Raw genomic sequence first — 27,581 nt, forward strand, 5'->3', positions numbered from 1 at the left:
CTTGTTCATGTGAAACGTGTTGAACCTCAGTATGTCACAGATATGGAAAACCGTGTATAAGTATTGTGGCTTGAAGTGCTTCTGTCTCCTGTGCACAACACTGTCCTCCCACACTGACACTGCACTCGTTTCAATGTCTACTTTGAAAGCATGTGGGCTGTTTTCAACTGCATATGAACCACAACTCCAACATTTCTTTCTTTCTTTCTTTCTTTCTTTCTTTCTTTCTTTTTTTTTGTCTTTTTGGTGAGACAATGTTTATTTGCAACAGGAGAAATCCTTTCAGAGATGTCAGAACATGAGGTCATCTGCAGAACGTTGCCCCTAGAGTAGCACTGCGCTTGGTGTCCCACATGCCCTTTTTAACTAGTTACACAGTTTTCACTGTTCCAGGGGCAGGGGAGAAAACTCCACTAAAAATAATGACCCAGAAATGAACAAATTGGATTTTCTCACATGTGGATTTTTAAACCATGAAAATATTTTCACAAAAAAAGGCTAAAAAACGAGAGGATTCGCAATTTGCAGAGGTCTACTGTAGGTTAAAAAATGTAATTAATGGGAAAATTAGAGGTAGCGACAACAAACAAGATTTGGATTAAAACTTTCAAAACTTGCCCCCATTTCCAACCATACTGTTGAAAACTGTATGGTCTGGCCTACCAGAAGTGACATCAAAGCCTTTTTTGAACATTCCTGCCAAAGTACAAAAAAAACCCCCCAAGAAAATGTAACAGGAATTACATAGGTAATAATGTGAAAAAATACATACATCCTGTGCATGGTTGATGTATTTGAAATGTAAACGCGTTAGAAGAGAGTTACCTGTCTTATTTAAACCTCTGACATCAAGGGCATGGTGTTCTCTCTGCTGCTGAGGTATATGGTGTCATCGTGCCAAGATCTGAAGAGCTCTCTAAGGCCTTGCGTAAAGACATTGTTGATGCCTGTGAGTCTTTCATGGGATTTAAAAATAGCTCCAAAGTATTTTAAACAGCAGACATGTTTGACGCAGACCAAAGGCAGCTTTTCTGGAAAGGGACTTTGTACAAACTGTGAAGCATGTTGCTGTTATGATTTGGAGTTGTTCTGTTGCCTCAGGGAACAGACAGCTTGCAGTCATTGATTTAGCCATGAATTCTGCATCATCAAAGACTGCTTAAAGATGATGTGAGGCCATCTGTCCAAAAGCTGGAGCTGGACCTTAGGATAATGATCCAAAACAGGCTAACAAGTCCACCAAGGAAGGTCTTAGAAAGAAGGAATGGAGGGTTATGGAATGGCCGGGTTTAAGTCCAGATTTGAATCCCACTAAAATGTTGTAGACAGGGAAATTAGCGTATCCTTCAATATATTGGACAATATGCTGAGAAAAATCTTAGCAAGCATTTTCCAGGCTGTTGCCTCACAGCAATAAGGTTCTGGGTTTGAATCCACCATCTGGCTGAGGCCTTTCTGTGTGGAGTTCACATTTTTTCCTGTATCTGCACTGGCTCTCTCTGAGTACTCAGGCTTCTTCCCACTATCTAAATACATGCAGTCAATAGGGTTAGATGATTCTAAACAGGAGTATGAATGACACTGAATGGATAAGCAAAAAATGGATGGATGTATTGAACTCCATTCTCTGCATATTTATTTCAATATTTGTGGGACACATTTTATTTTTCTTTAAATAATTTGCTTTTCTTTAAAAGTGCTTTTAGATGGTTTACATGCCAGTGTTTAATACTGCCTTACATTATGCACTTTGAACATCCTCTGCTTTTGAAATCTGCAGAGAGTTACAGAGGATGGCAAAGTTTTACAAAATCTTTTCAAGCCAGTGAAATGATGTATTTGGAGGTAGGATTGACTGACGCTAATAGCGGGGGAAGTTAGCCTTTGGGGCTTTCTACCCGAAAGCCTTTAGGCTATCAGGTAAGATAAAAGCAAAAAAGTAAACAAATCCAGCAGATTGTGCAGAAATGGGCCAAACGCACGACTGTCACCCATGAAAACAGTTCTACGTCAAGTTGTGGTTTGTTTTACCCCCCCCCCCCCGAATTTGGATTCGCTGAGGTGAAATTGTGAATGAGTGATTCAGAAAGCATTATTTTCGTACATGGATTTTACCACCATGGAGTCTGGATCTTACCCCCACTGGAGACCTTGGGATTTGCTGAAGACAATTTTTGTGTTTTGACTGTCCAAACCTTAATGCAATTCTGTGGATTGTATATTACCTACAAAATATAACCTCTAACAGTGGTGATATCTAAAATAACACATATGTTTACATAAACCTTGATCAGACTTTGGGCTAAAATACATCCTTTTGTGTTAGAAAGAATTCACATCTACCAAAATTCCCCTTAAAACTGGCATTCGCAAAGCTGGGCGCAAGCTGGGCCACCTGTCTCAAATATAAGAACAGAAAAGAAGCTGTCACACCACATCTAGTGGACTGTGCCTGATTTTTCTCTCACTCAGTAAAATATCTGTGTGCTTACAGACAAATTGTGTTTGGCGTACTGGGGATTTAAACATTATATACACCAGTACTCACTGCTATAACATTTTTTTTCTTTCAATAGCTATCCATTTATGATCTGCCACAAAAAAAAGGCAATCAATGGAATTAAATTTTTGTTTCTAGTCTTTACCCTAAGCTATAATTAGGGTGTAGAAGTCGGTGATCTTATGTACTGATCCTCCATAAAGCAAAGAATATTATTTTAAAAGCTTTTGCTTGAAAAATGCAACCATGTTCCACATGTTTCTCTGTTTTTATTTTAGTAGTAAAACAGTACTTTTAAATCACATTACCTTGCACTTTGTCAGGCTTTCTCTATATCAAATAGGAAGTCTGACATTCCTTCCAAAATTAAAGCTCTCTAAATTATAATTACAAAAGGCTGCAGAACACAATTGAATATGTAGTCCCCTAAGCTACTAAATCACAAATACAAAATTGCAAAAGATTGAGCATTAAAGTTTGCTATTTAAAAAAATAAATAAAAATTTAATGGTGTAGCGTGGAGGATATTTCAAAGACAGATCTGAGAAACTGCTCCAGACACTTGTGGTATCCCCTGCCGTTCTGTATGTTTTAAAAGTTATAAGGTCAGCATGTGTACACCTTAATTTAAGGTGTTGGGGAAAAAAAAATCGGCATTGTAGTGATGAATGTGGAGAACAGGAATTGAATCATAACATTTTGCATTGTATGATAACCCGACTGCAAGGTTTAGGATTAATGGTCAACCTCTAACATTGGAGAGGGGAGTGAGACAAGGCTGTGCCTGGTCTCCTCTTCTCTTTGCTATATTTCTGGAGCCACTAGCCCAATATATAAGGCAAAACAGAAAAATCGTGGGTGTTACAATAAATGAGGTGGAACATAAAGTAGCATGCTATGCCGATGATGTTCTCTTATTCCTAAAAACACCTGAGGAGTCTCTGCCGGAGGTAATGAACTGTCTTAAAAACACTGGCCGAATAACAGGATATAAATTGAATCTAAGTAAAACTGAGGCCCTTCCCTACAATTATAGTCCATCTGAAAAGCTCAAACAAGCACATCCACTGAAATGAAACACAGACTCAATTAAATACCTGAAGGTAACACTTACTAAAGATACAAAAAAAACCTATATGACAAAAATTACAACCATTTATATCAAAGAGTCAAAGACGACCTTACAAAATGGAATCATATCCCATGTCTGAGCATAAGCTCTAGAATAGAAACCATCAAAATTAATGTTTTACCAAGATGTTTATATTTGTTTCAGACCCTCCCACTCCAGATCAATCAAAAAGATTCTATTGAATGGGATAAAACGATCTCTAGATTTATATGACAAGGGAAATGACCCAGAATACGATACAAAACATTGCAACTGCCCAAAGAGTACGGCGGCTGGGGCCTACCATGTTTAAAAAAATACTATACTTCAGCAATGATCAGGGCAGTGTTGCACTGGTGCGATCCCTCATATGTAGCGGCATGGAAGGAAATTGAATGCAAAACAATAACCAATATGCATATGCAGGCAGTTCTAGCAGATAGAAATCTACAGGACTCCATTTCCAAAATAAGAAATCCTTGGGTAAAGGCCACACTAGGGGTTTGGAAAATGGTGGTAAAGGAAAATAAGCTGGAGAAGGATATAAAAATATTAAAATGGTGTGCATATGATTCGGAATTCACACCAAATCAAATAGACCCTAGTTTTAAAAACTGGATAGATAAAGGAATTACATCGATATGTGATATTGTAAAGGAAGATGAAATTATGAGTTTCCAAACTTTAAAGCAAACGTTTCATTTAGAAAACCAAGATCACTATAGATACTTACAGTTAAGAAAGTTCTATACTCGAAACATTAAAAACCAAATAGCCACTACAGCGAGGGCATTTATCCAACTCTTTGTAAATGCTTATAAGTCCGATATTAAGAAAGGTGTAATCTCACAAATATACAAAAGTCTTCATGATCTCAGCAATTATTCAACAAAGTATATAAAGGAAAGATAGAAGAAAGATGGAGGTCTGGCAATTACAGAAGAGGAATGCCAAAACATTTGTTCTTTATATTGGAAAAGTACAAAATCACATATGTGGAAGGAATTATGATGATGGAAGTTGTGAATGTTGGAGAAACTGTGGCTACGAAACAGCACACCACTATCATATATTTTGGGATTGTAAGAATATTAAGAACTACTGGAGAGAAGTCCATAAAGTGATGCAAAACATATTTAGTACATATTTACCCTTTGATTTCAACTCCATATTTTTAGGGTATGTACCCTCAGACATAAAGGGTATAGATAAATACTTACTTGGTGTGCTGCTAGCTGCAAGTAAAAAGGCACTGACCAAAAGGTGGCTAACACAGGATCCAGCAACATTAAATAGCTGGACTGATGTAACTTTGATGTAACTTTTGAGATTTATAAGATGGAAAAGATTGCTTTTTTAGTGAATTTTGAGTATGAGAAATTTGTAAAACACTGGGGAAAATGGCTCCGCTATATATGAGTTCTATAAGGCCTGATATCGCTGATATTCATCATTGAAGGAATGGTTGTTTAAATGTTTGTTTATTTTGTTTGTTTTCTATAATAACATGTACTAATGCTATGTCACCATCTGCTACTGAGTGTGTTGGCTTTTCAATTGCCATGTCTCTGGATGTATATAGTTACAAACTGTATCTATCTGTACACATGTTTCTTTGTTTGTGTGTTGTGTTCTGTTTGTTCCTTTTCTTTCTCTTGTTTTCATATCTGCGTGAAGGAAAAGTACTTGAAGTGATGGCGGTCATCCAGACTACTGTCTATGAGTCTTAGAACAAAGGAAGCCATCAAATACTGTACATTTTATTTTATGCATAACTTCGATAAACACTTAAATTACAAAAAAAAGAATCATAACATTTTTTTTTTTTTAAAAAAAGCTCTGGTGGAGAAGAGATATGTTACCACATGGAGTGTCATGTCATTTTTTCCCCCTATACTTTTGTTGTATTTGCATGTTTCTTGTTTGGTTTTAATTGATATCTGGGATTTATATTCTATTCTTATCTGAATGGCTTTGATGTGTGTTGTTTAATATCTTACAGTTTAATTGCCTCTCTGCCTGTTAAAGCTCTGCCGTTGGTGTCATGGTTTTGATTAAAAAAAAAAAAAAAACGTACATCACACAATGTACTATCCAAATGTTCACAGCACGCTGGTAAAATTCAGCACTAATAGAAGCTGAAGTTTAGGAAAGTAAGTTATCTGCCCATCATCATCATCTTAAAATGCACTGCTGCATCTGCACTGTACCTGATGTCATTGGAAAATTCCTTCTCATAGCGACGTCTGCTGCTCAACTTCCAGTACAGAAGCACAACAAAGACCAGGAAGATAAAGATGAGGAGCAGGGAACCAACAATGGTGCCAACTATCACAGCAGCTCTGTTTGGAGCTGCAAAATAAGTATGAAGAACATAAAATTATTCATCCTGAAGTTCTGTTTTAACATCTTGTTCCAAAGAAATAAAAGTATAAAAACTGTAATTCCTAAACAGTTAATTGTCATACTTTTGTTAAACCCCTTTCCAAGCGGAAAGTCTACAGTTCAGTCACATCTTGATTGATTTGAACTGTGCCTCTGTACACCAGAGGCTAAACTGTGATGTTATCCAATTACTTATGGGCCTCACTCTGTCTGTGTCTGTCTGTACTTGAAAATGGTTTATGAATTTCTGATTTTCTTGAGTAAATGGTTTGAACTTGCATATCACTCCTGCTCTACAAAATGCTTTCCAACACATCTCTCCTTTCACACACTAACACATGCAAAGTGCTTGGCTGATATACTTGATATACTCATGAGAAGCTTTTTCAAGTAAATTAACTTACAGCCATCGCTCACCTGTTATAAACATGGCAATCCCTTGGGTTTCCAGCAGAATATTGCTGACTCTGTTTAACTGTAGCAGTATTTTAGCATAGCTAAGAAAAAGTCAAGTCAAATTATTATTCTAAACACAGAAGGGCTCTCTCTCTGTGGCAAATAATGGATAAGCGGAAGGTTTCTAAGGTGACGGTGCATGGTACTCAAGAATCCTTTGCAGAAAGTGCAACAGTTGTATTCAAAGCATGATCAGGCACACCGAAAGTAAGCACACCATCCAAAGATCAATACATTAAGTAGCAGTCCACCTCTCAGGAGGAGAAACAACTCCTGGTGTGGGATGAAATATATCCGGATTTTATGGTGGATGCTTGATATTTGTAGTGTTAGCAGACAGGTGTGTGAAAGGAGACAAACAGGGGAAAGAATGATACTGCAGTGTATCAAGCTCACAGTGAATGATAGTAGGGTGATTTTACTTTCACCCTGACCAAGAAGAAGTACCACTCCAGTTTTCATAGAGATATGCTACGTGGCATGCATCAGCCTGTGGTTGGCACTCTTTGTGGAGAAGGATTCATATTGCAGCAGGACAATGGGCCCAAAACACCTCAAAGCCATATCATGGATGTTTCATTATTGCACACTGAAACATTGTCAGATCATGCTGGGACATCAATGCCTGTCAGATTTTGAGTGCTGTTATCAGATCAGGAAATTTTTGATCTCAAGTTTACTGGAGAACACGGTTGTGCTTTAAATTATATCCCCATTGCCAATAGTCCAATGAAAACTACACGTAGGTTTCCTGAGACTTGGATGTAAAAGCATGAATGTATAATAATATATTTCCTGGCAGTTAAAAACTGCTAGTTTTATACTGTTTCTACCTGCATTTATTCCATAATATGCCACTAATTATGCTGCAAATCCTTGGTTGAGGGCCACGAGCCTAAGGGTTGACACTTCTTGTGTAGGACAGAAGCCTGCACTTGGAATAAAAATGAATGACTATGAATGATTCACTGCTCGAAGCTTAACATCTAAGCACTTATTCAAGGGGCTCTGGACCTGACGAGATGCATTGGGGCCTGCTCCAAAGATCACAAGGCCCAAAGAGAAACTCGTGCTATGGATCCAACGGATGCAGATGGTTGTGTGAGTCTTAAACTAAATGATGATCTCATCTGTACTGGCAGGCTGTAACACAGACTGTACTTCCCACTGGTGCACTCACTGTCAACAGATTCATTGCCTGTGAGACTGCTCTGCTACACCCCTCATATCTGTCTTGTTTAGATGTATTACTGTACATAGATTGCCCTCATTTAAGGCATCTCACTTAAAATTGGTTAGCGTTTCTGCTTGTATTTAATTAGTCCACATATTTTTTTTGACATAGCTTTTGCTTTGTTTCATCTGCATTGTAGAAAGCCAACAGGGTCTGCAGACCTGCTGGCAGCAGAATTATCATAACTTTACACTTGTGTGATTTAACACCAGAAAAAGTTAGCGATGAAAAACAGAAGGCTAAAACTTTCAGCGAATAAATGTTTTTCTTCTCACGGAAAGCGTCCCTCTCCCATCATCGTTAGACAGCATAAAAGGAACGTCACACTAATGTTACAGTGTGTGAAAAGCACAGCAAAGAGGAGATTTTGGCACAGCTACAAAGAGAGGAGATTTAAGAGGATGAACTCGAACATCCACGTCTTTCATGATCTGATGTGTGCGTCATCCGTCATGCATGTGAACACAAGCAGTCTGTGTGAGCGTGCTTTCTTACGTTTGTTGGCTTTCAGGTTCAGCGTGCAGCTTTCTACTCCAACAGCATTGTTTGCTTCACAAAGGTAGATCCCTGCAAAGCTCTCTGAGTGGTTGCTGATTTTCAGCTCTCCGGTCACACTGTCTGGGAAAATGAGCACGTGCCAACAAGCATAGATTAATTCAGGGTATACATACTGTACATTATAAGGCGCTCAAATGAAAATTGATCAAACTGCCATCTCTACATGAAAAAACTAAAAACATGAAGCTCATTAGTATGCAGGTTTGGAGCAGATATTCATTACGTATGCATGCAAGCAGTGTGTTTGTTGTTCCCTGCTTATATAAGGCACTGATCAATGTAGTTTGCAGTAAATATGTTTGGGAAGAACAAGGAAATGTTTCTAGTTGTAGAGTGAGAACTAATGTGGAGAAATGCAAGTAACATGGTAAAATGCTACCATTATAATAGTCTTGCTTTAAAAACTTCAGGGTTTATGTTATTATCAAATATTGCCACCCAGGAGTTTTGCCATGTAAGCAATCAATGAAAAAAAATGTATTTTTTTTGGAAAAAAGGTGACAAAGTTAGCAAATAATAGACGCTCACAAAGAAAATGATTTTCATTGAGTTTTTGCTCACACAGCATCAAATGATACAGTGCCTCAGTCCCAAGGCACCCACCCCTCCAAACCTCCAACACACGCATATACACATACATAGACTCTCGAGCATGCACGTATTCTCTTTGATGTGCAGTATCATTGTGACATCAGCAGAGGTCACACTTACTCTGTGCGGCTCCATCAGCGATCGAGCCAGCTCTTTCTCTCCTCCATGTGTATTTTAAAGGAGTGGAGCCTTTTGCAGACTCGCAGTGCAGAGACACAGGATTGCCAATCAGTTCCCCTCCCTCCACCCAGCACTTAGGTACAGACGGCTTCGCTGAAATCATACAACAAATGGATAATTTTCCATTGCCATTTCCATTCTAATTCTTTCCCCTTCAAAGGAAAGGGAAAAGAAAAAGAAATAAAACAGCACAGCTTTATAGCTTTAGGATGAAAAAGGGGGAACCTTTTTGACTGAGTTTTGCTACATATACAAACAATACAGAGGGTTTTCTTGTTTTTGTTTTCCAACTCAGATATGCTATAAAATCTATGGATCACCCCAAAAAAGCACATCTCCAAGACAAATTAATGTTTCAAATCCTTATGGAGTTAAAGCTTGATGGCTAATGATGGCAAGGCTGAACAATTTAGACACCAATGCCATCTTGTTGTGAAGAGATGTGAGAGGGTCGAAATTGCTACCCATTAGGGTGAGACTGAAAATGTTACACAATACTCTGAGCATGTTGCACATTTGCACAATTTAGATAGTGAAAGAAGATTTACAAAAATCTGTCCCCCAATTTCTCCAGATATTTTTTTTCAAACGACTTATGCTATACACGATCGCACAAGGAGTCTAATCTATAAAATGAATTGCTGGCTCTCAGGACTGCCTTGTGTTGCTGTCAGCAAGAAAATAGCTATGGGTTATCTACTGACATATAAGAGTGTGGTATGGATATTTATTTAACAATGTGTATGTTTCATTGAGGAGGGAGGTGATGTTATCTCGAATTTTAGAACACTTAAATGCTTCTTAGAAAATATTGGAGAAATAACTCAGGCTGTGGTAGATATAGGTGGGTAATTTGGTCCCAGGTTGGATAGATTATGTTCTTCAGGTCATTTTAAACCCAAAAAATGTTTTATTAAATTGAAACATTACTGCAAAACAATAATGATGTTATTTCCTTCCTATCCCGAGACCTAGCTGCGAGATTGCTTGCAAACTTGTATTTTTTGAAGAATGTTTCATCACTACAGTTGTACAATACGGTGTACACTCTCAGTTTAGACTTCTGGATGTAGGTTCTAAAGGACTTCTGAGGGAGTTGGACTGCATCAATTACCTGCTCCATTATGAGACACATTATTTAATACCATACTCAACTGTAAGTCTGGCAGCGAGGTGACTGTCCTCCACCGCAGTTACTGCTCAGTCTTCAAAATAGATGAGATTGACTAAGTAAGTTCCTTTTCCCAACTGGCAAACTTTAAGATTCAGTACACTGACAAATGGCTCTTAGTGAAGTGTCATTAGTTTTAGACAAAGCCATCTTCCTTCAGTTCATTCATTTCCATTTGTAAAATTGCAAACACACCGGCCTATTCGCAGCAAACTCCGTCTACTGATGAAGACTGATGTCCAGAGAAAGCTAGTAAGTGAACCTTCATTTCAGATTGTGTAATTCAATCATGCAAGTATTCACTATCCCGCAATTGATTACTGGACTCTAAAAAATGATGAGTTCTAAGCGATCGGTTTTGTAATGCGTTATAAAAAGGAGTAAAATGCATGTTCTAACAAAGCAGGGAAACTTTATTGCAGATTAAATGGTTGAAGCACTAGATCAAATCGGCCCATTTAACACAAATTTAGGGACTCACTTGTCATCAGATGAATAATTTTTTCTTACTACTACTTCTTTTGGTTGCTCCCTTTAGGGGGTCACCGCAGAGGATCACCTGCCTCTGTTGCACCATATCACTAGCATTCTCCATCCTCAATCACACTATGACATGACAAGTCTTAAATAGAAAAGGTGCCTCCTGAAGTACTAAACACCAAGAACACTGCATTTTGGAAAGGTGATGGACATAAATAATGCAGCGAGACGCAACCTAAAGCCTGGTCTTACCCATTACCACCAGTGACATCTTGTGCATGTCCACTCCAGGTGCTTTCTTCACTTTACATTGGTAGGTAGCGGTGTGAGCAGGTGACAGCAGAGCAATCGACAGTGAAGCGTCACCCATCGAGGGATCACCAGCAGCAAAGCTGAGCTCTTTTTCAAATGCATGGTTACCAAAGAAGTACTTAGTGCCACTGGTATAGGATACAAGCTGATGGAAAAAATAAAGACAAATATAAGCGTAATTCAGCAATTGACTGAAATGGTGTTAATGTTACATGCAGTCTTCTTAAATTAAATGTACCATGAGTGGTTGGTTGAATTACCACCAAATCTGGGCCTCAGAGGGTCTCTAAAAATCTCTTTTAGTTCAGTGTTTTACTTTTAAAGCACGTTTACTGTGGCTCAGTTTCACAACACTCATCAGTCTCATTTCCAGCAACAGCAGGGAGCAGCAAAAAAAAAAAACAAACAAAAACCTGCCAAGCACCAAAAGGCATAATAACTAGTTAGTAAGAAATGGAAATGCAGTTAGATTTTTTTTCCTCATTTAACCAAGAACCAAGTGTAGTGTATCTGCACATCATCAAAAAGAGAAACAACTCAAAATTAATGCTTTCAGGTTTTGGTTTTATATGGATGACAGGATTTTTCCCATTTGCAAGACTTGTAAATGAAAAATTGTTTGATCACACATTAACATATCTATATACACTTTTTGGTCAGATATTAGAGTTGTGTGCTCATTAGCTGGTTGTAAGTTCTTTACAGAGGACCTATTGTTTGTTCCTTATTTTCAGATGTTTCCTTTTTTTTCACTAAACATGGCAAAAGTAATGAGGTCACTGAGTAAAAGTACCCTCTATAAGACACACACACAAAAGTCATGCAATATGTGCTCCACATTTTTTCTACTCTTGGCTATGTATGATGTCAGTCAAAAAAGATATCCATCATTTCAGTCACAGTTCTAGATCCAGCTCCATCTGCCAGCTGTTCAAACCTTTGTCAGGCAGTCAGAAGAAAGCTAGCAAAAAGGAAGAATGGGCTCAAAGAGACAGAAACTAAAACTGCTTTTTTTAGACAGAACTAAAATCAGTACCAAAGCCCAGAAGAGGATAAATGATGATTATTTTGAACTGTGAATTATGCAAAAACCACCCCCTAGTAAAGAACAAGAATAAAGACATGAAGCTGGAAATGTGCATAAATAGGTCTACTAGTTTACAATTAGGAGCAAAGCCTCTACTACTTTATACGTTAAACTACAATATATCACATTCAATTTTGACTTAGACCACAATTTTACAATGTGTTTAATATTGGTACATTATACATAGTAGATCTAGTCAATCGTTGCATCGACTTTGCATAGGGAGAGATGAAAGGGGGAAAAAAAACGTTCTCCCGAGTCTTAAACACTAATGACTTGTTTAATTTAAAAGGCAAATGGGATAAACAACTAATTCCTGTGAAATTAAAAGGTAGTGAGAGTTCATCAACTCTCCAGTCTCCTTGAACGAACATTAGTTTAGACTGTGCACCACATGAGATTTAGAATAGAAAAAGACGATGTGAAATCCGAATAGATTAAAAGATTTAGGGATTGTTTTGCGAAGTGGTTTTTTTGACACCTAATTAGGGGTGCATGCAGTTTGTGGTGAATAGAGTGATTAATGACAAAAGGCTACCAAAAGGGATGGTGTACAAGATGGTAGTTAACACAGCTCTCCTATGTGGATCAGAGATGGTGACAGCTGAGTTAAAGATTGCAAAGATTTGCATTGGGACTGAAAATGATAAGCAGGATTAAGAGCGAGTATATCAGAGCAACAGCTCAGGTGAGATTGACAGATGCGGGACGGAGTAAGAGAGGCAAGATTGAGCTGGTTTGGAAATGTGAAGAGGAACGAGAACCGGTATGCTGGGATAAGCATGTTGAAGCGGGAGCTGTCATGTGACAGGAAAAGAAAAAGGCCAAAGAGGAGGTTTATGGGTGTGGTGAGAGAAGATTTGCAAGTGGCTGGTAAGGTTGTAGAGGGCAGGAAGAGATTCAAACAGATTATCTGCTGTGGTGATGAGTAACAGGAACAGCAACATTAATAAGCTCGCTTAGCTGTATTCAGAACCTTTGTTTGAATATGGGGAGAGATGTTGAACTCTTTCATTTCATGGACCTTCGTGTTCAAATCATTTGCTAACAATTTCAGATGCTATTATTGGAAATGCATTTGTGACTTACTAATAATTTAATGGGAAAATGGAGACAACATTCAATGTGCTTCAGTGAAGGGCATGCCAGTCTTTTTTATTGAGTGCTACAGCCGGTCAGATTGACATGCGAAAATATAGGCATGACTCAACTTTAACATGAAAGAATAAAATCTGAAAGAGTTAACGAATAATAAGCAAACAGTGGAACTATTTAACTGTAGATTTTTTTAACTGGAACAATCTGTCCCAAAGAACATATTCTCAAAAATAACTGGTACATAGACCCAAAATATTACCAAATGTTTCCAAACATTTGAAATGGCATAAAATAACTAAACTTCTGAATACTGCAATTTAATAAATTCATCCTGTATGCATTTTATAGATAGCATTGTCTGGGTCGATCTCACATTACTTCTTACCATTTGATCTTTCTGTGTGGTGTCTGGACTGATCACAGACCATTCAATGTCAAGTTCCCCAGTGTCACGAGGGCTTGGTTTGTAGCTGCATCCCAAGGTCACACTCTCTCCCTCTGCCTTACGGATGGTCTGTGGGCCCTTGGATGTCACCTGCAAGCCTTGCGTGTATCCCAGATCTTAAAACATTCAGAACACTTGCGTCAAAGGAATGCAAACATTAAATAAACATCATAAGGTAGTGCATTAGACGATAGAGCTTTCTGAATCCCCCCCCAAAAAATCTCTGATTACTCAATTTACTGAAATAAATCTTCTCTCCTCCTATACAGTCACAGTTGGAATGTAGCAGACAATACACTACCAATCCCATAATGCACAGGTCACATCACATACTCAGGCATCAATGCCTTCCTTTGGCTGTCAATGCTGGTTGGACTCAGTTTCACTCCACTACTTAAAATAATAAATGATGACCTTGAGCATTGGATCAATCTACCACTATTCATCACAGGCTGAATTCCAATTGTTAAAACATCAATTTATTTTTATATTCAGTTATCTCAACTCGTCCTGCTGCCAACCGTATAATTCCTAAATACTACAAGAAAAACAAGACAACAAGAATTAAAAGACAACAAGAATTAAACAGACACCCCCCCCCCCCCCCCAAAAAAAAACAACCAAAAAACAAAAAACAAAAACGCAAAACAATCAAACAAAAACAAAAGAGGACAAGAAGCACTATGTTTTTAATCATTTTCATCATGGAGACGTCTTAAATCATCAGATAAGTCAGAGATCAAAGAGTCTGTAAAGACATCTTAGTTTCAGATCAATCATGCTCCCGTCAGACACCCAAACAGCATTGTTTCAAAACATTAACAGCAACAATAACTGACAGGTTGCACCATCTATTTCTACTCTAACATTTGATGTACACTGTATGGAAAATGTATCACACATCTGCAACATATTTCTCAAACTAATATCCTGCTCTCATTCTCCTACTTCATCAAGAGGCAATGGCATGAGAAGCAGACATTTTCTGGAATATCTGCAACTCAAATCATCCATCCAGTCAAAACTTAATTTTGCAGTTATCGTCCCGGATCTTGCTTCTGCATCTTGAGAACTAATAAACATCTGTTCCTCAAAAAAAAACACAAAAAACCCCTAAAAACTAAATGAGAACTGAGCTTCATCATCATCATCATCATCATCATCATCAGGTGCCAACTTGTGGAATCAAACACCAAGTACTTCACAGAACTCACTTGAAAAAAAAAAAGGTTATATCTAGATTCATATCAGAAATATTACCATATTGTGTACAAAATATGCTAGTTAGCTCTGATCACCCTACTTCATTCTGTGCAGCAGCTACACAACTTTGGAAAGACACCAGGTCACTCTCTGTCTTTCAAGGCTGCCACTACTCCCCATCCCTCCACCTGCCCAAGAGACATATTAACAATTTTAACAGGGAAAAAAAACAATGCAGAACATCTATAATATCTATATTTGACAATCTAGAACAAAACTTACATACTACATCCTCTATCCATCTCCTGTGGAATCTTTGCAACAAACCCTATTCTTAGTAATATCTACATTCCCAAAGGTTTACATAGATATGTTTACATATTCTTATTATTTTATCATCTCGTGTATCAACTGTATTTGATTGATTTCTCATCAGAGCCTCCTCCATGTCTATTGTTTTGCAATAAATAAAGAATTAAGAAATTTCGGCTAGCTGTTTAATTACAGCCGTGCCAGTTGTAAGTAAAAATAAATTAATTACACACATACTGATTCTAATCTAATCCTTATTTTTGTTGTCAGTGATAAATATCCTATTTTCACACTTACTGGGCCACAGTTTACAGTCTCCACATCTAATGATTCAGGATATTTTGTTAAAGGAAGGCTGAGTACGAAAACATAATTGTTTTAGCCAAATATCACAAAGGGATATGAAAAGCACTTGGACAAATTAAATTAAGAAATATTTAAGACTGGTTACATTTTTTTTTAAAGCAGCCCTCCAGAAGAAAAATGAGATTCAGAGAATAAGTAACTCTATGCTGTTCTTGGCAAAACTAATCTCAAAGAGCTTTGCATCATTGTATTGGCTCTGTCACAAGGCCAGCATTTTCAAGCTCAACAAGAAAAACTGGCTTTTGTGGTATGCAAACATTTTGAATTAGCTGCAAAAGGTGAAAACAAACAAACAAACAAAAACCCGCAAAAAAAACCCCTTTTTCTAGATGAAATCCCAAAAATTTATCTGTGATTTTATCTAGAATCTGTAGTCTATTTATGTTTGTTTCCTGGCAACTTAAATGGACTTTGCTTTTAATCATAGTCCACAAATATTCAATAGGGTTAAGGTCGGGGCTTTGGCAAAGCTGTTCCAGAAGCTTGATTTCAGCCTGCTTTATCCATTTCAAAATCAGTTTTGATGTGTGTGTGGGAACATTGTCATGCTTCTGTTGAAGTTTCAATCATCTGTTGATTTGAGTTGAAGAATCTGAAGATGGTTATTTTTCATTACTCCATCCCCTTTCTGTATTGTATGGCACTGGCAGCAAAACAGCCCAAGAGCATGATGCAGCATGCTTGACAGCTGGTATAGTGTTTTTAGGTTTAAAAGCCCCACCTTTACTCCTTCAAACACACCTTATCATTCTGGCCAAATGACAGTGGCGTTCCAGCAGCTTCCAGTTCATGCTGCGTCACCCCTGGATGACACACTTGTATACCTCGTACTTATGTACAATTGTTTGAACTGATGATCCTGGAATCTGTAATTGTTTAGAAATGTCTCCAAGAGACCTTCCAAATTTCTGTAAATTCAGATCTTAATTGAGTTCCTTGGACTTTCTCATAATTCATGATATTTGTCAGTCCAATGAGTGATGCCAAACATGTTTTATGTAGGCAAAGAGAAACCACCAGTCATTGTCAATAATGATCACTACTGAGAAGTTAGTAGGGCTTGGCCTTGCTAGTTAAAGTACACTTAATAAAAGATTTAAGTGAATGTATGAATATATTTGACCCTGTATGTGTACGTTTGACCCTGTGTGGGCTACAGAAATCCCCCCCCCCTCAACACAAATTCTTAAAGGTGCATGCTATATAATCATTACAACCCAGAAATAGAAGAGTTCAAATAAATCATTAAAAAGCCAAAACAAATTACCATGATATTCATACCCATAATGAGTGTATGTGAACTTCTGACCACAAGTGTAAGTGCTTAGTGGGAAAAAGTACATAAACTACATTTCAGATAATTCTGTTTGTCTATAGTAAAATAAAATAAACTTTAAATATACTTCTCAGTCAAAATAAGAAGAGCTGCCCAGTATAAGAGCCGCACCCTAAAAAGGAAAAACACACACGCACACAAACGTTGCACATATGTGAGTCCCAGGAACATTAGGGAGTCAACAATCATCTCCAAACGTAATCTCTGATTGGACAGCCCGGGCGCCATGGTAACATGGAAAACTAACACCACTGAGCTCTATGTCTCAGCAGACTTCAATAGAGAATAGATGTGAAGGTCTCAATTACTGTCCATAAAAATATGCCTTACTTAATGTTAGTTTTTCTAAAACAGTATTATGCAGTAGATAAATACACCATATTTACCATTTATACATGCATAGGTAGATTCATGTAATTCAGTCTGTGTACTTACCTGGGCTCAAGAAAACTGCAGCCCATAACAAGAACACAGAGAGCCAGGGCGGGCAGCTGAGGTAAAATCCTGTTCTCAACTGAGAGCGGCTTAGTTTAAACATACTGTTCCTTTTTAAAATAGTCGCTAGTAGCTGGTCAAAATAATGAGTACAGTGTCCTCAAATATATAGTTTATACGTCACATGTAAAAAAAAAAATAATTAAGTATTCATATAGATACTTTATACTGATATTACCTGAATGGAGGTGCTACACACACACACGCATCTATCTGTGGAATACAAAGGAACAACAGCAGTGTGATACCTGTTGCTCTTGCTTTAATGTGAGCTCCTCCTGTAGCCCTTTCTTATTACCATAAAGCTTTCTGATTGGATAGTGACCACTTTAACAAAAGGTTACCTTGATATTGCTATTCAGCTGTTAATATTGCTTTCAACACCCTCCATTCTTCCTTTTGTAATCACAAGTTAATGAATACAAATTATGTACAATTTTAGAAAACCAATCAAAATGTGCTTGAGGAAATCAGTGTCCAGGCAGCTGAATAACAATGCAATACAATCTCTCTGTAAACAAGGGAAACTGAAGGAGCAAACAATGGCTGGGAAACTCAGGGTGCTAATTTGAAGAGAGCTGAACTCCACTGAAAGCAAATCACCTGCCACAAATTGCTGCTTTGTCTACAATAAGCTTTGTGTGTTTTTTGTCCAAGTTGTCTGTCTCTGTTCACTCTCCTATTACCCATTAAAATGTGTTTTTATTGATTTTTTTGGTTTGTTTTTATACCCCCCCACCTCACCACCACCTCCACCCAAAAAAGAACTTCCTGGAAACACACAATTACTGTACACCTTATTTATTGTATACACTACCTAAACACCTACCATTTGTCAAATGTCCATGGTTTCAAATGAAAAGCTATTAAAAAAAGAGTACATGACGTCTAAAGTGATGAAAAACTGTTTTTTATTATTTGCTTTCTTTTTTCTTTCCTTAAAAAAACCCTGCAAAGCTCACGTGTCTGCTACAAGAAAAGGTGGGGTACTCTTCAGCAGACACATGAAGAAAACACATTAGAGGCAGAGGATAAAGTGCTTTATGTGAACTGTACTATACCCTCGAAGGACCTGGCGTCCACATATGTGGACATCACATTTTGGGTTGTCTAGACCAAAATATTAAATGTTGCTTTACAAGGCCCTGATATCCACTTACGAGCACATTATACTGCTACTGTTCTGTCGAAATTTAAAATCAATGTCCACATATGTGGATCTCATTTTTCTCAGAAACAAAAATGAGGTAAAAAAAAAAGAAAATCAGGCAATTCTTTGTTTTGGTCCCAATCAGCCCAAATAGCAAAGAGAAATTACAAATACATGCCATGAAAGAGTTCAGGTCTTAGGGGGACACATATATAACATTTCTTTAAAATGTATATATGATTTTCTTTCAGCTATTTTAAATGCTCTGTGCCTGTTTTAAAAAGTCATTTTATCCATGGCCACTATTCGATAAAGCACACTATGAGAAAAAGCATCTAAAGCCCAGCTTACCTTCTCTTTGACCTTGCACACCCACTCATTTCAAACTTTGAAAATGCACTGTAAAGTTTTCTGAGTAACTGCTTTAAAAAAGGAATTACTTGTCTAGAAATAGGTTGGATTTTGTGGGAAGAAATTACATTTAAGGGCTTTAAAAGCATGAAACTGTCACTGCTCCCCTTTTCTAAATTACTTTAATGTGAACCTTTTACGAAACCTGTTCAGGACTTCCTCTGGAATCTACCTGGACACAATGAAGTTAGATTAGATTCAGCATTGCATATCACTCAGTAAGTACCAGTATGATAATATGCTATTTATGCAGAATAGTTTCCAGATAGATACAGAGCAGTTCCCTAGTACACCGTTATTTGGTTGGTGAGATGTTGCATTGGTACTGCTGCAATAGAAATTACTGGAAATTTAATCTGACTGATGGTTTTGATTGGTAGGGTACAGTTCACTGGACACTTAAACATGTAAAGTTTAAAAGGAAATGATAAGGTCTATGAGATATTAATGTCTAAATCTCTACAAAAAGTTGTAGAAAATGTTTGCAATAAGTTGCACAAAATTTGCATCCACACTAGTCTTCCTATATTATTCCGTAGAAACCTTTGTCATCATCTGACCAAATCCTTATGAAATAGTGTTTATCTACAAGCCCACCACAAGAGCTGTACAGTGTCATCAGCTATTCAACAGCTGCTATTTAGCAGCTAAGTGAAATTGGTTGCAATGAGGATGCCCAATCAAAAACCTTGTGATTGCTTTGGTGGTTAGCTGTAGGTAGCCTATAGTTTGGATGGAAGAATCCAACTCATCTGTAAATACTTAAGGAACATGTAAGGAGAGATCATTTGAAAGAATTGAACATGATTGGAGAAAATTGCAACAACTGTGAGGGTTGTGGACCCTCAATCCCTTCCTCAAGGCCGATAAGGCGGACATTGCAGTGTCTGTTTCTCGACTCCATGTCCGATAACTTAGCCTTCAGCTTTTCATTAGCGACCTGTAGTGTCTCACAGGTATCCTCCACTTTAGCAAGGCGCTGGTCGAGTGTTTTGGCGCTTTCCTCCAAAGATTCTAGGCGCTCACCATGGTTGTCCGATGCCTTCTGTAGTCCGTCCAGCTTTTTATTCACATCGTCAAAAAAGCTGACTTTTAGTTCCACCAGTAAAGCCGAATGGTGCTCCACTAGCAGTGCTGTTATTCGCAGGAACGCTAGCAGCCACGCATTCGGTTGTTTTGCCATTCGACTTCGCATGTTTAGGCGACATGGCAGGGCATCAAATGTTCCGACGGCTTCACCAAACCATCAAGATGGCGGCGCGGCAGTAGCACGCAGCGGCCACTCCGGAGCCAAAACTGGTGCTGCATTGTTTATTGTTTACGTTTTTGTGTGTAGCGTGCTTATTTTGCACTATGTATGGATAACGTCGCAACTGGTGTCGGTGTTCGTGCATACAACAGCCAGACACTTTTCAACCTAAATAACCTAGTTGACGACATCCAGGAGGGGCTGCGGGAAACGCTGCGTGAACTCGGCTTGCTCCGCGAACCAGGCCTCGAAGCCTCGGCGTTGCCTGATGCCGGCGGACAGAGGTGGAGACATCGGAAGCGTTGCGCGAGGAAGCGGAAGCACGGCAAGCGGGCGGGAGTCTGTGCTAGGCTAAAAACAAACCCTAGCCGGCCGGCTCTACCGTCCATCATCTTATCCAACGTCTGCTCCCTGGATAACAAACTGGATTACATCCGACTCCAGCAGGCCACACAGCGTGAGATTAGAGACTGCTGTGTCTTTGTTTTCACGGAAACATGGCTCAGCGAAAGAGTACCGGACGCCGCTATTCAGCTAAACGGGCTGGCCTCGTTTCGCGCCGACAGAAATGCAGCTCTGTGCGGTAAGACTCGCGGTGGCGGCTTGTGTGTTTACATCAACGAGAAATGGTGCAAGAACTCTGTGCTAGTCTCTAGTTATTGCTCATCGCTGGTGGAGTTTGTGACTGTTAGATGCAGACCTTTTTACTTACCACGGGAATTCACCACTGTTTTCATTATCGGAGTGTACATTCCACCTAGCGCTAATGCTAAGGAAGCGCTATGGGAATTGTATACAAAGATCAGTGAACTGCAAAATACACACCCGGATGGACTGTTTATTGTTGCTGGGGACTTCAACCATGCAAATCTCAAGTCAGTGCTTCCTAGATTCCATCAGTATGTGGACTTTGCAACGAGGGGAGAAAACACGCTGGATCTTGTTTACACAAACATCCCCGGCGCATATCGGGCAGAGCCCCGCCCCCACCTCGGCTACTCAGACCACATCTCTGTTATGCTAATTCCAGCATACAGACCACTCGTCAGGCGATCAAAACCGGTTCTGAAGCAGGTGAAAACCTGGCCAGCAGGAGCCATCTCTGCTCTTCAGGACTGTTTTGAGAGCACTGACTGGAACATGTTTAGAGAGGCTGCAACTTACAGCGACTTCACTGACTTGGAGGAGTACACATCATCAGTGTCCAGCTATATCAACAAGTGCACCGATGACGTCACTGTCTCCAAGATCATCATCTCACGACCCAACCAGAAACCGTGGATTACTGCGGAAGTGCGTGCACTTCTAAGGACCCGAGACTCTGCCTTCAAAGAGGGAGATAAGGTGGCGCTTAGAAGAGCGAGGGCTGAACTTTCTCGGGCCATCAGAGAGGCGAAGCGCGCACACGCCCAGAGAATCCACAACCACTTTAAGGACAGCGGCGACACACGACGCATGTGGCAGGGCTTACAAGCCATCGCTAACTACAGGACGACACCACCTGCCTGTGACAGTGACGGCTCCCTCCCAGATGTGCTTAACAGCTTCTATGCTCGGTTCGACAGGCAGAACGACGTGGCGGCGAGGAAGACCACCCCTCCTCCGAACGACCAGGTCCTGTGTCTCACTACAGCTGAGGTGAGGAAAACTCTACGCAGAGTCAATCCACGTAAAGCTGCTGGACCAGACAACATCCCAGGCAGAGTGCTCAGAGAATGTGCTGATCAGCTGGCAAATATTCTCACCGACATCTTCAACATCTCTCTGAGCAGTGCCGTTGTCCCCACGTGCTTCAAGGCCACCACCATCGTCCCCGTGCCCAAGAAGTCTTCTGTGTCCTGTCTCAATGACTACCGCCCTATCGCACTTACACCCACCATCATGAAGTGCTTCGAACGGCTCGTCATGAGACACATCAAGACCCTGCTGCCCCCCTCACTGGACCCAATGCAATTTGCATACCGCCATAACCGCTCAACGGACGACGCCATCTCCACTGCACTCCATCTTGCCCTGACACACTTGGACAAGAAGGACTCACACGTCCGAATGCTGTACATAGATTTCAGCTCAGCATTTAACACGATCATCCCCCAACAACTGATCGGAAAGCTGAGCCTGTTGGGCCTGAACACCTCCCTCTGCAACTGGATCCTGGACTTTCTGACCGGAAGGCCTCAGTCAGTACGGATCGGGAACTGCACCTCCAGCACCACCACACTGAGCACTGGGGCCCCACAAGGCTGTGTGCTCAGTCCTCTGCTGTTCACACTGCTGACTCATGACTGTGTAGCAACACACAGTTCAAATCACATCATTAAATTCGCTGATGACACGACCGTGGTGGGTCTCATTAGCAAGAACGACGAGTCAGCGTACAGAGAGGAAGTGCAGAGACTAACGGACTGGTGTAAGGACAACAACCTGTCTCTGAATGTTGACAAGACAAAAGAGATGGTTGTTGACTTTAGGAGGACACGAGGCGACCACTCATCGCTGAGCATCAACGGCTCCTCTGTGGAGATCGTTGACAGCACCAAATTCCTGGGTGTACACCTGGAGAAGGACCTCGGCTGGTCCCTCAACACCAGCTCCCTGCACAAGAAAGCCCAACAGCGTCTCTTCTTTCTGAGAAGACTGAGAAAGGCCCGGCTTCCACCACCGATCCTGACCACCTTCTATAGAGGAACTATTGAGAGCATCCTGAGCGGCTGCATCACTGTCTGGTTTGGGAGCTGTGCCATATCAGACCGCAAGACCCTACAGCGGATAGTGGGAACAGCAGAGAAGATCATCGGGGTCTCTCTACCCTCTATTGAGGACATCTACACCACACGCTGCATTCGCAAAGCCACCAGCATTGTGGCTGATCGGACACACCCCTCTCACACACTCTTTACACTCCTGCCATCTGGAAAAAGGTACCGAAGCATTCGGGCACACACATCCAGACTGTGCAACAGCTTTTTTTCCACAAGCCATCCGTCTCCTCAGCAAAAAGGGACTGACTGATAAACACGCACACACACACATACACTAACATTATCACTCAGCTTAACTCAAATACCTCAAAACATTGAGACTGGACTGACTAACCAACACAAAGCGCAAACACACTGACCTACACCACCAAACCATCGCACACACCAACCTGTAAATGCTCTTTTGCACAATATTATTACTAGATATATTATATATTTTTTTTTTTTTTTGCACTAACTTGTCTTGTAGCACCTTGGTTCCTGGAGGAACGTTGTTTCGCCTCACTGTGTATTTTTAAACTGTATATGGTTGAAGTGACAATAAAGTTGAACTTGAAAAAAAAAAAAAAAAAAAAAAAAAGATATCTGCCTCAAAAAATAAGTTAGGCGGGCTCGCTCAAATAACTAAAAGTTGCGGGAGCTAAGGGAAAGTGTGACTACCCCATGCTCGTCAAAACCGGAAGTCTCTCGATTGGAGAAAATTGATGTATTTAGCAATTAGACTCTGATGGCCCATTATGACAAAATGTAATGCCAGTGGTTATAGGATTCTAGTTGCTCGTGGTGGTGAAGATGAAGATGGATTCTTGAATGGAGCTCTGACTGACGTGGACATGGGTTGCACGAAGCCTGTAAAGGAGAATGAAGAAGAGGACAGATTTAAAACACAGAGTGGAGGCTGATTGACTCAAACAAGGCAGGCAAGAAGATGATTGGACAAGTGTTGACAGTATTAAGTTTGACAGGAAGGGAAAGGAGTAATGAAGTAAAGAGTAGACTAGGAGCCAAACACCCAGGAATAGACTAGCCTTTTATTGTCATTGCACATGTGCAACGCAATTATGGAATAAAAAGGGGGAAAGATGAATGATTGCAGATCTTCCTTTTTAAACTCACACATAATCTTCATTAAATGAACTATAACCATTTGGGGAATACATATTTTTTCTCATCAACCAGTGGTCACTAGACCTGTGTGATTGAGGCATTCTTCACTTGACCCTCACATATCCAAAGTTACTGTCAGGTAGTTAATGATCAAAAAAACAAGATGAGCGATTAAACCTTCACCATATTACATCTCTGTTCAGTTTCCTCCTGCTCTAGTGTCATCTACACTGTGACGCTATATTAAAATAAAGTTGGTTACTTTTTTCTGTTTCAGTTGTCAAACTATTTGAACTAATTATAAAACATGAATAAGCGAACAGTAACAACATCAAGAAAAAGCCATTGACAGCATCTCTGATGTCTATCAATTCATCAAATTAAACGCTGCCCTATCAAAGGCCATGCAACCCTTGATCCTTTGTTTTTGTTTGAGCCATTAATTTGAAAATGCTACACAGTGTCAAACTAATCTGCAATTTTTCTTCACACACTGCTAACTATTTTGAAAAGGGGTCAGTTTTAGTTAAGAGGAATTTTTGTCTGGACAGATGGCTGAAAAATTTAAAAAACAAAAAAAACAAACCCAAAAACAAAAAAACAAAAAAGATTTTAGAACATCAGTGTACATAGTTAAAGTTATTCTGCAATATTATTATGTGAAGTGATGAGGACATCCTGTCTTTTGTTAAGCTGTTTGGTAAGGGAGTGAAAAGAGGCAAAGAGGAACCTTAATTTACATTTGTTAGGGACACAAAAACATCTCTAAACAAATGCTTGTCATCTGCTGTAGGTACAAATAACTGTTTGTTCTGGGTCTTTTTATTGTCTGGGTAATTTTGTTGTCTTGGAATGAAAACAACTGAAATAAAAACGTGTGGAATAAAGCCATTAGAACTGTTCATTTATTTGCTCATTGTTCCAGTCTTCTGAGAACTTGCTTTAAGACAGCAGTGATCATTCTAACCACAAAATAAAATTAAAAGGAAAATAAAGAACTGCCATGAAAATAAGAGCAAACGATGTGCCAGATTTTTGGTTTTGGCTAAGTAATTAGAAACTCTGAACACCTCCATATGAGGTTTGGCACAAATGGAGACAGATGGACTCAAAGACATAAGATCCAAACCAGAACAAGAGGAATTTTCATTGTTTGTACAGGCATGCAAGCCCTTCTTGTTCCACACACTTGTTGGTATGGTTTTCACTTGCTGTGCCTCAGAAGTCATTTTTAAGCAGTCCTTTTTATTGCATAATGATCTGAACGTCCTTGTCATTTTAACTAAGAAAAGAGACTCAGAAAGAATCAGGTTTTATTTCATAACAAACCGTAAAAGTTGCAGAGTACACTGTTGTGCCCTCGACCTGACTGAATTTTCTTTACTCATTTATTTTTCACACTGAGAATGGCTTCAAAGCCTGTACACATTTATATGGAGATAATACAGTTAGAGCTGCAGGTTTTTGGACAATGACTCAGTTTTTGTGATTTTGCCTTTGTACACCAGCACAGTGGATTTTAAATCCAACAATCAAGATGTAATTGAAGTATCAACTTTCATGTTTAATTCAAGGGTTTTAACAAATGCACTGCATTATCTGTTTTTATACTCAGGCCCCCATTTTCAGAGACTCCAAACTAATTGGTCAAACTAACACAAGGATTATTTTTAATAACTGGATGAAAATCCTTCTCAGTCTGTGTCTGCCTGAAGTCTAGAACCCATGGACATCCCCAAATATTACTCTGCTTCCTCCTTTGGAATGTTCTGCTTGGACTTCATTGCAGCTGCTTTCAGCTGCTGCTTGTTTGTGGGACTCCCTCCCTTCAGTTTTGTCTCCAGCAACTGGGTGAAGTCTTTTCCAGTCTTCTTATCTATTCTTCTCCAAGTTCAAAGTTACATTTTATTTGCATAATATTGCTCTTGCTCTATAGTGCCAATTCTCCTTCTGACTTACAACTGATTACTCCATTCTCTGTATGTATATATGTATGTATGTTTGAATGTTCCAAGATTCATATTTGAAAATTTGCCTCAATTTTTCCATGGTCTTACAAAGATGTTATATCTGACAATGTCTCTACTGTTCAAGAATCAAACGCCTCTCTTGGCTTTATTTGCTGGAATTTGCACAGCCGATTCTTTGCCAACTAGGTCACAAGCTCACTTGTTCACAGTTCCAAAGTGCACTATTATGAAAGCCGCCCAGGCTTTGCAAGATAAGATAACCTAATTGATACAGAGAAGAAAAGGGAATACAGGCTGGATTTGAGTGTCTGAATCCTCAGTTTACCGGCACACGCTAAGTTGGCACTAAAGAAAGTAACTATGACTGCGGAAATTTGGGACGTTATAGTTGTTGGTGCTGGACTTTCTGGACTGAGTGCAGCTCATTGGCTTAAAAAAAGGGACGCCAGTATGGAAATACTGATTCTGGAAGGGAAAGGTTTGTAAAATTTCATGCTATTTAAAGGCAACTGGTAACTTGTAATGCAGAATTATATAATGAAGCAAAAATTATTGCTCTGTTATAACAGAATTATGACTGTTGTGTCATGCAGATCGGGTGGGAGGGCGCACAGTGACTGCCAAGTTACCAGCAGCCAGTGGTGTTGATTGCTGGGACCTTGGAGGGCAATGGGTAGGAAGGTAATGTTGATCAAATAAATACATTAATACTGAAGGTAGAAACAGAAATGGAGTAGAATTACAGTAAACATGACTCAAATGCAAATGTGTTATTCTGGAAAAAGGGGAGACGTTTCGACTGAGTCACTGGGATTTGGAAGATTACCCAGAAAATGAAGACCTTAGCTAAACAAATGAAATTTATCCACAATGATTGCAACAGATTGTTGCCTATTGTTGAATGGCCTAGTTGTACAATGATTATCACTGACACCTGACAGCACAGACAATGACAAATGCTGGCTGAATGAGAGCTGGGACTGACTCCAGCTTCCCATGATCATGTAAAGAATAATATATGTGAATATATGTGAATGCATTGCTTACGGAAACATTATCTTTACGGCACAGACAGAGCATTTAGATTATGATGTTGTTAACACAGGCAGCTAAGGTACTGGCAGATGCCCACTTATAAGAAAACCCTTGGATAGGATTGGTTGATGTGAATGAGGTTACTTGATACTGTTTATGTAATGCAATGTAATATTGAGATTACAGGGTTAAAGTCTCAGAGAAACTAGTCGCAAAGTGTGTATTGCAGGATTTCTTAGCAGTATTCTTACAGTTTACTACTGAACATTTATCTAGAACAACAATTACTACATTTATCTATCTATCTACAAATAAACACCCCTCTCTCTCTCTGATATATATATATATATATATATATATATATATATATATATACACACACACACACACACACATATACAGTGGGGCAAAAAAGTATTTAGTCAGCCACCGATTGTGCAAGTTCCCCCACCTAAAATGATGACAGAGGTCAGTAATTTGCACCAGAGGTACACTTCAACTGTGAGAGACAGAATGTGAAAAAAAAAATCCATGAATCCACATGGTAGGATTTGTAAAGAATTTATTCGTAAATCAG

The 27,581-nt window shown here is 39.3% G+C and overlaps 2 protein-coding genes across 2 annotated transcripts in view; one reads left to right on the plus strand and one right to left on the minus strand.

Moving 5' to 3' along the window:
* Positions 1 to 27,581, minus strand: part of vsig8a (V-set and immunoglobulin domain containing 8a) — a 92,555-nt gene that overhangs the window by 5,186 nt on the left and 59,788 nt on the right. Inside the window, exons 2-6 of the mRNA XM_026174318.2 lie at positions 13,549 to 13,724; positions 10,919 to 11,123; positions 8,956 to 9,108; positions 8,182 to 8,304; positions 5,822 to 5,963 (exon numbers count right to left, since the gene is read on the minus strand). Coding sequence (XP_026030103.2) covers positions 5,822 to 5,963; positions 8,182 to 8,304; positions 8,956 to 9,108; positions 10,919 to 11,123; positions 13,549 to 13,724 — 799 coding nt within the window. The remainder of the gene's footprint in view (positions 1 to 5,821; positions 5,964 to 8,181; positions 8,305 to 8,955; positions 9,109 to 10,918; positions 11,124 to 13,548; positions 13,725 to 27,581) is intronic.
* The window catches only part of LOC113025979 (putative flavin-containing monoamine oxidase A), a 58,602-nt gene continuing 57,222 nt past the window's right edge, over positions 26,202 to 27,581 (plus strand). The window contains exons 1-2 of the mRNA XM_026174310.2: positions 26,202 to 26,447; positions 26,563 to 26,650. Of these exons, the coding sequence (XP_026030095.2) occupies positions 26,330 to 26,447; positions 26,563 to 26,650 (206 nt within the window). The 5' untranslated portion in view covers positions 26,202 to 26,329. The remainder of the gene's footprint in view (positions 26,448 to 26,562; positions 26,651 to 27,581) is intronic.

The sequence above is a fragment of the Astatotilapia calliptera genome, chromosome 7, assembly GCF_964374335.1.
Source record: "Astatotilapia calliptera chromosome 7, fAstCal68.1, whole genome shotgun sequence".
In the NCBI taxonomy this organism is placed as follows: Eukaryota; Metazoa; Chordata; class Actinopteri; order Cichliformes; family Cichlidae; genus Astatotilapia; species Astatotilapia calliptera.